This window comes from Fukomys damarensis, unplaced genomic scaffold, assembly GCF_012274545.1.
Source record: "Fukomys damarensis isolate Sample0158 unplaced genomic scaffold, DMR_v1.0_HiC HiC_scaffold_17, whole genome shotgun sequence".
In the NCBI taxonomy this organism is placed as follows: Eukaryota; Metazoa; Chordata; class Mammalia; order Rodentia; family Bathyergidae; genus Fukomys; species Fukomys damarensis.
In genome coordinates this window covers 70,029,555-70,038,935 of record NW_022900929.1, presented here as the reverse complement: position 1 = coordinate 70,038,935, position 9,381 = coordinate 70,029,555, and the positions used below count along the sequence as shown (strand labels likewise).

General features: G+C 36.9%; 1 protein-coding gene across 2 annotated transcripts in view; it reads right to left on the bottom strand.

The window, feature by feature from the left end:
- Klhdc1 (kelch domain containing 1) overlaps positions 1 to 9,381 on the bottom strand; it is a 92,156-nt gene that overhangs the window by 35,036 nt on the left and 47,739 nt on the right. The window contains exon 1 of one of the 2 annotated variants that reach the window (XM_033765164.1): positions 236 to 402. The exons of the other annotated variant lie outside the window; for it this stretch is intronic. Within the exon in view, the coding sequence (XP_033621055.1) occupies positions 236 to 292 (57 nt within the window). The 5' untranslated portion in view covers positions 293 to 402. Of the gene's footprint in view, positions 1 to 235; positions 403 to 9,381 lie in introns of those variants that run through there. 2 annotated transcript variants of the gene reach the window in all.

The window sequence follows — 9,381 nt, the reverse complement described above, 5'->3', positions numbered from 1 at the left end:
AAAAAAAAACAAGGCCAGGAAGAAAAGGAACATAAAAAAAAAAGGCAATACATTTTGGGTGAAGGAATTAAGGAAGGAAATTTAAATATATATAATTTAGAGTACTGTATCAGTACCTTTGTTCACTGATTTTTTTTTTTTTTTGAGACAGGGTATTTCCATGTAGTTCAGGCTGACATTGAACTCACTAGATAGATAGCTCAGGTTGGCCTCAAACTCCTGGTGATTCTCCTACCTCAGCCTCCTGAGTGCTGGGATCATAGGAGTGTGCCACCACAGCCAGCTTGAACATATTTTTCTGAGCAACTACTATAAGCGAGGCATAGTACTAGGTGTCTAAGTCTAGAATCTAAGGAATAGATCAAAATGATAATTCAGAATTTGAAAATTTCTAAAGAAGCCAAAAACATAAAGAGTATATTCATCATTTATGATGAAAGAATAGAATCCTAATTTTATTTAAATTAAAAAAAACTTAGTGGGAAAGGGAAATAGCTTAGCGAAAGAGCCTCTGGCTAGCATGTGTAAGGCCCTGAGTTTGATCCCCAGGACTATACCTACCCCCTCCAACAACAAAAGCCTTTAGGAGTCAAGGCAAATCCTTATATAATATTGTGATTTCTTATAATCTAAAAAAAATAGTTTAAAATAGGTAATTTTAAAATACCACTTTTGCTGGGCATGGTGGTGCACGCCTGTAATCCCAGCACTCAGGAGGCTGAGGCAGGAGGATCGCTGTGAGTTCGAGACCAGCCTGGGCTACATAGTGAGTTCCAAGTCAGTCTCAACTACATAGTGAGACCCTGTCTCAAAAAAAAAAAAAAAAAAAAAACACCAAAAAAACCCCCATAAATAAATAAAATAGCACCTTTAAGGCACTAAAATTTTTAAAAAGCAAAATAAAATAGCAGTTTAATAATTCTAAAGCTGTACGATGCATAAATAACATTCTTAGTAGATTCAGCTTTTTCATTGCTGTATCTTTACTACCAGATCTCTCCTTCTCTTCCCCTTCTCTCCTCTCCTACAGTCTTCTCCTTTCCTTTCCTCTCATTCTCTCCTTCTTGATCCTTTCTAACTTTTTCTTAATGTCAAGGAAATTCCACTCATGTCTAACTGAGGTATCCATATTAGATGGATAAGTTAAAAAGTTACTGTGAAGAATGGGAGTTGCTATGATTGCAAGACTTAATGGCATCAGGCTCCAGCAGCCTTTCGTGTACACTTCCCCGAAAGTACTACAGAAATGGAGGGTTCTTTTAGTGGTTTCCTAGTGTTCTCAGCACTCGTAGTCCAGAACACTGTTCTGCATTACGCTGACACTTTCATCACTCCAAATCTCAACTTGCCTCTCCCTTTTTGAATATGCCTAACTACTCATTTTCTGGGAATCTGTTTAAATGGTATTTCACTAATCTCCCAGAATAGGCTAAAGGACTGAGGTCCCTCATGCTTTCACACAGTCACATCTTTGCACACTATGAAAACTACTGCACTTGAAGCTTCACCAATGCAGAGATTGTGTCTACTTGTTACAGTTAATTTCCCAGAGCCTGGCACAGCACCTTACTCATAAAAGGAAAATGGAGTATTTGTTGATTGAGTGAATGGGTAAGCAGGTAAACTGTTAAAATGTCTGAATAGTCATTTTAACTTAATAATTTTTTTTAAACTTGCTTTTGTAGGGAACTGCAATATCAATTATGCCCAAAGCAGGCTGTAAGCAGTGCAGGCTATAAAGAGTTAACTCCTCAATTGGCTTGTTTTGAGAAGTGAGTTGGGCCAAAGCCTATGTGTGGAGGTCAGGATAACTCACACTGAAATTCTGTTCTCACAATTAAAACCTTCTTGACTAGAAGGACAAGGATTTAATTAGAACCGTATATTTTGTCTATTCTGTTCCTAAGTCGAGAGCGCTTCTTTTCCTTTACAAACCTTGCCTGCATTAGTTTCTATAGAAACTGCATGACTGCACATCCTCACACATAGTCCCACCCTTGCACATACCTTGCCTTTTACCCCAATCGATTACAAAAAAACAAAACAAAACACAGTGCCTTTGCTGATTAAGCAACACTGGTCGTCCTAGCTCCCTGGTTTCTCTGTCTTTAGTTTGTTAGTGTCTCTTTTAGTTCTTTTTAAGTTTTTTTATCAGTCTTGTGCCATAGCACTGAACAGGAGATCAGAACTACTGCAGAGGTCTCTGATAGCTTTCACTAATCTTTCACAAGGGTAATATAAGAACACAAATGAAGGACACAACTAAAAAGGTTGGGCCTTAATCCTCTGCACTTTCTCAGACTTCACTCCTACACTATCCCTTCTTTTCTACATCATCATCACGCTTTCCCTGACTCCTTTCCTCCAGCTTCCCTTGACTTCCTTCCACTTTTCTTCTCCTTTCATAAAAATGAAAAAGCCACACTGAGCTAAACTATAGCAGAAGTCTCCATCGCATCACCTCTCAATCTCTCATCAAGCCAGTCCAGTCCACCTTCTGAACCTATTATTCTCCTGAAACCACTCCTGCCAAGGTCTTCCTGTAAAGAGAATAAGTGAACTGATCCATCAGAAACACAGGTCAGAAAGATGAAATTTATTTTAAAAAGAAGCAAAGAGGCATGGAGAAAGAAAGAACTAAGTCTAATAAGAACTACATTAGGCCAAATTAGAATGGGAAAGAGGTAACATCTTAAGTAATGAAAGCTGAGAATTTTGTAAAATGGTTGAAAGTCACCAATTCTGACAATGCTGATTCTGTGGGATAAAAAAATAACCCATACCTAGTCACATCAGAGTAAAACTAAAGAGTAAACATGAAAGAAAAGAGCCTTAAAAACAGCTAGAGAAGAGAGATCATCAAATGAATGGCCACTGCTCTATCTGATACGGAAGGGTTATTCCCCAGTTTGGTGCTACAATACTAGGAGAGGCGGTTGGAACTGTGGGAGGTGGGGCCTAGTGGGAGGTTTCCAGTCTCTGCAGAGCAGCCTTAAAGGAGATGTGGGACCCCAGTCTCTCACTTCCTGGTCACAAGGTGAGCAGTTAAGTACCACTGTGATTTGTTTCTTCTCCTCAGGCCCAAATCAGCAGGGCCAATCAATCACGGAGAGAAACCTTCAACCTGTGAGCCAAAATAAACCTTTTCTCCTCATAAATTGATTATCCCAGTACCTGTTTCAATTACGAAAAGCTAACCACCAGAGCAAGGGGTGCCTGAATTCCACCTCGCCTCCCCATGCTGGGAAGGAAACCCACACCTGCACAGGCCAGTCACTGAGCTACATCCCCAGCCCATCCAGGAACGGAATTCTCATTAGCAAAAACACAAAACTCAATAATATTAGCTCATGTGCTTAAAGAAAGTAACTGTAGCTGGGGATGCAGCTCAGTGGTTCCACTGCCTGCCTTGCGGCACATGGACCTGAGCTCGATCCCTGGTACCAAAATAACTGTCACCCTAGAATTATATACCCACTCAAAATATTTTATAAGAACCCAAGTAAAATGAAATCTTTCCAGAATAAAAATATTTAAAAGTCAACTGTATTTTAAAACATCAGCAATAATGAAGAAATTTAAATTTTAAAAATTATTAGAAATAAAAAGATGTACCCAACCCCTATGAAGACAACTATCAGATTTTACTGAATGACATAAAAAAAAGTCCTGAATGCCAGGTGTGGTGGTACACGCCTGTCATCCCAACACTCGGGAGGCTGAGACAGGAGGATCACTGTGAGTTCAAGACCAGCCTGGGCTACACAGTGAGTTCCAGGTCAGTCTCAACTACATAATAAGACCTATCTCAAAAAACCAAAAAAAAAAAAAGTCCTGAACAAGTGGAAAGACATACTACATAACTGGATTAGAAAATTCAGTTTCACTATAGGTCTGTCTTTGGAAATGATCTAAAAATTGAATGCAGTAACCAATAAATCCAAACAGTACTTTGTGAAATTTGACAATCTGATTAAAAATCTATATATGTTACATTATTATGAAAAATGTTACTGTTCCTTTAAAAGTTAAATAGAAAAGTAGAATAAGTACATGACCCAAAAGTTCCACTTCCAGATACTCAAAAGATTGAAAATAAGAACTCATACACTTTTTTACCAAGGTTCATAGCAGCATTATTCACAACAAACAAAAAGTGGAGACAAACCCAAGTATCTATCAACAGATGAGTGAATTAATTAAAATGTGGTATATAATATAATATAGTATTATTCAGCTATAAAAAGGTATGAGGTTCTGATGCATACCGCAACATGGAAGAACCTTGAATTCGTTATACTAAGTAAAATAAGCAAAAGCAAAAACACAAACACTATATGATTTCATTCATGAAATATAAAAGAGAAGGCAAATTCATGGAAATAGAATGTGGAGTAAAGACTACCTGTGGCTAAATGGAGGGGATGGGGAAGTAGAATATGATGGGCACAGACTTCGGAGTCCTGAAAATTGGGAACTAGACAGTGGTGATGTTTGTACACACTGTGAACACAACCAACACCACTCAATTATACACCTAGTATTGTTCAAATTTGTTTTATTTTACTAAAATAAAAATAGTTTTAAAATGTACAGAAGGACAAAAGGCCCAAATAACCAAAAAAAAAAGAGAAAAAAAAAAAGAAAGAAAGAAATCTTAAAGAATAACAAGATAGAATGAAGATAGGGCCAGGGATTTAGCACAGTGGTTCTGCCGCCTGCCTCAAAAGCGCAAGGTCCCAAGTTCAATCCCCGATACCAAGAAATACAATGAGGATAGGGATTTTACTACTCCACAATTATACCTCTAAAAAAAGCTACTGTTGCCAGGTATGGTGGCACATGCCTGTAATCCCAGCACTTGGGAGGCTGAGGCAGGAGGATCGCTGTGAGTTTGAGACTAGCCTGGGCTACACAGTGAGTTCCATGTCAGTCTCAACTACATAGTGAGACCCTGTCTCAAAAAACCAAAAAAAGGGCTGGGGATTTAGCTCAGTGGTTCCACTAACTATCTCAGAAGTGCAAGGTCCCAAGTTCGATCCTCAGTACCAAAAAAAAAAAAGTGCTACCGTAAATTAGATAGTGTAGTTCTGCCACAAGAATAAGAATGAACAGAATAAACAATCTAGAAAGACCACACATCCATTAGAGCTTGAGTTTGCAGGTTAGTAGGGAAAGGAAGGATCATTTAATATGTGATGCAAGAACAAAATATATATATATATATATATATATGAAATAAGGACAAGTGAATATCCATGCAGAAAATATAATTATAGCTAGATCCCTACTTTAAGCCTAATGAGCAAGCGAGCAAAAAAAAAAAAAAATTTCTTTTTTTTTTTTGTACTTGAAATCAAACTTGGGACCTTGCGCTTGCAAGCCAGGTAGGGTGCAACCGAGCTAAATCCCTGGCCCTAATAGAAAGATTTTTTTTTTTCCTAATAGAATGATTTAAACATGGAAGGCAAAAGTAAAAAAATGTTTAGAAGGCAATACCAGATATTCCACATGGGAAGGATTTCTTAAACAAGGTGCATAAAATGCAAAGCATTAAGGAAATGTTTGAAATTACATTAAAATTAGTAACTTCAACAAAAAATTTACCAGGAACATGCAAAGACAAACTTCAAACTGAAAAGACATTCAACTCATACTAAAGAATTCACACACAAAAAAAACAGCAACCCATGGGAAAAAAATGAGTGAAAGGCATCTTCACAGGAGAAAAAACACAGTCAATTTAAAAAATAAAAAGTTATGAAAAGACACTCCAGTTTATCACTAATTCAGGAGGAAAAAAAAACCCAAAAACTACAAAAATATCACGTCATACTCACTGAATTGGCAAACAACTTACGGGCAAATGGCATCAAAATGTTGTCAGAGATGCGGAGCAAGAAGGAGGCTGGTGGGGATATAAGTTGACAAAAATATTGTGGCAACAGTCTGAACTCCCCAAGTAAATTTAAACAAGTGACAAGCATTCCATTCCTTAGTCTATGCCCTAATGAGTGTACATGCCGTTATGCATGTATAATAGGAAGCATGCTATAAGTTCACTGTAGCATTGTTTATAATAGCAAGAAAACAGGAACACTGAAATATTCACCAATCATGGATGGATTAAAAAAATCTCAGTAAACTCATACAACAGAATATGGGATGACTTTCAAAGCATTTAACAAGTGGGCAGCACTGGCAGAAAGGACCCCAAATAACAACAGGTTCAGTATACAAGTGCATACCAGCTGATTAAGCAACAGGTAAACCTAAAAACTACCTGGGCCTGGTGACATACACTCGTAGTGCAAGCAGCAGGGAGGCTCTGGGGGAGGATCACTTGAGCCTAGGAGTTAGAGGCCACACTAGGCAACATAGCAAGACCCATCTCAAAAACAAACAAAACCTAAAAATCATGAAAAAAAAAACATACTATAATTCTAAAACCAAACAATACATTGCTTAGACATACATATGTGGTAAAAGTATTTAAAAAGAGTGATTAACAAGAATATTCAAGATAGAGCTGTGTGAGATGGTGCACCTGTAATCCCAAGCTGAGGCAAGAGGATGACAAATTCAAACACAACCTGGGCAATTCAGTGATTTAGGGAGACACTGTCTCAAAATATGAAAAGGGTTGGGGATATAGTACAATGCAGACACTGGGTTCTATCCCCAGTACCACATAAATAGCAAGAACAAGGTCTGATATCATGCCATATAAAAGCTCTAGTCGCTGGTGAGCACCACCTTGCAGCTTGTAGCACTGCCTTTATGTCAGGGACCTGGGGCTTCTGAAACGGTACTGCCACGCTAAGAATCCTCTATGGATCCTAGATTTGTACACCTTTATTCTTGACTCTAAATCTAGCACAGATTCATCTAACCAACAGGGTCTTACCCACAATCTAGCTAGGAGTACCTGACATTCAGGTTTTTATTAGGTACCCACGATGCACTATAACCAGTTCTACACATTGGGGAGATAAAAAGGAACAAACTGCCTTTGCAGAACTAACATTCTTTGGGGGTAGGTAAGACATAGTGAGACAACAAAAATAAATGCATCAACAATGGCCACTCAATGGGGAAATACCAAAAACAGAAAGGATCTTTAGATTCTGGAACTTAAAAAGAATAATATTTTCCATATGTCATAGATGGTCCATGTGATGACTTATGAATAGGTAAGTAGAACTGTTAGGTTAAAGAGAACGTAAAGCTTTGATACACATTGCTAAATTTCTCAACAAGGCTATACTAATGTGTACCCCATGAAGAGCGTATGAGTAAATCATTTCTCCATGCTTTTCCCCAAAATTCTTTCTAATCTTTGCAATTTGGAAGAAAAAAAAACCCCATTGTTGTTTTCAGCTGGGTTTCTCTGGTTTTTATTAATTCTACTTTTTTTGTAAATTGTGCTTAAACATTTCTCATTTTTCAATGGAGATATTTATAGTTTTATAAGATCTTTGTCTATTAGATATGTTGCAAATATTTTCCCAGTTGTCATTTATCTTCTCAGTTAGTGCTATAAAAAATAAACTTTTAATTTTTTCAAGTTTGATCTATAAATTGTCTCTTTATAGCTTTTGCCCAAATTTGGACTTTTTCCCTTTTCCCAACTATAGTAGTTTCATTTTTCTGTATTTAACTTGTCGAGCCAGGCGTGGTGGTGCACACCTGTAATTCCAGCACTTGGGAGGCTGAGACAAGAGGATCACTGTGAGTTTGAGACCAGCCTGGGCTGCACAGTGAGTTCCAGGGCAGTCTGAACTACATAGTGAGACCCTGTCTCGGAAAAAAAAAAAAAAAGAAAGAAAGAAAAAAATATATTTAACTCGCCAATCCTAAGGCTATGATATCATTTTCCTCAAATGATTCTAGGGCTACTTACTGCACAAATGATTGCTTTTCAGATTTGAAATGCTACTTTTAAAATATAAAATAGGGCTGGGGATTTAGTTCAGTGGATCCACCACCCGTCTTGCAAGCGCAAGGACCCGAGTTCCATCCTAGGCACCCCCCCAAAAATGTAGATACAGATAGATAGATAGATAAAATAGGTTTATATGCTTGGATATTTATAGAATTTCTTTCCTATTGTACAGTACTGTCTATACTAATCAGGGTCACTTATCTGATTACTGTAGTGTTGTGATACATTTTAGTATCTGGCTCTGTAAGCCTCCCACCTTTATTCTTTTTGAACATTTTCTAAATTGATCCTCTTACTAATAAATATGTAATCATTTATTTATTTATATGTAATCATATTTATTTAGTCATTTTCTAAGAAAAATTCAGAGGAAAACATATTAATTGCACTAAGGAAACACATTTTAGGTTTTGTTTTTGTTTTTGTTTTTTTTTTTGTATTGGAGATGGAACTCAGGACCTTGCACTTGCAAGGCAGGCAATGGCACCACGAAACACACTTTTTAAAATGATTAAGGCCATAAGAGGACCACATACCTTCAACAAATATAGACTCTGAGCTTTTTCTCCCATACTAGGAAAAATACTCACGAAGTTTAATGTTCCTGGTGGCATCAAAGTTTTATGAATTTCAGCAATGTGGAAGATACAGAAGAACTAAGTAAAAGGATATCCTGGCACCAACTAGAATTTACCACTTATTTTTTTAACTCAGCATTACTTCTTTTACCCCACTAGTGCTTTCAGATACTTTGTTTTTCTGAGATATTTTCAATAATGAGATAATTACTTATCTCTAAAATAATTTAAAGATATCTGAGTTTTAGCATGCATGTTTGCCAATTTTAACACACACTGCTTGTGTTAATGAGGAAAATCGTGACTGGAATATATGAAGTGGAATCATGTGGTCAGTATTCTTAACTACTGACTACTGGAATATCTCCAGACTCTACAGCCTTTAGGTAGCTTCTACTCAGAAGGCTCTACTAAAACAATTGCTGGAAGAAGTCTACTTTTTCTCATGATACATCATGTGTTCTTTTGCTCCCTACTTTCTTTTTTCTCCCATTTATGCCTCAGACACGGTTTAACTGCTGATATTCCCTGAAATTCAACAAGCAATAGTTTTAAATCTGTGCTGTATTTTCAGTGTGGTTCTTACAGCCCTTCTACTGACTAGATGAATAAGAAGCAAGAAAAGAAGTATTTCCACTCAGTAACTGCCACCTGAAGATTGGAATCTTATCAGTTACACAGGTTGCAAAATTAAAATAAGATGTAAAAACTCAGACATTTCATGAAAGGACCCAAAACCATTCTATAGTAACATAAGACGTTTCATGTATAGATTGAAAGTAAATCTATACAGATTTGTTATGAGATGTTTCTTTTTCTTTTCTTTTCTTTTTTTTTTTTTTTTTTTTTAGGTTTTAT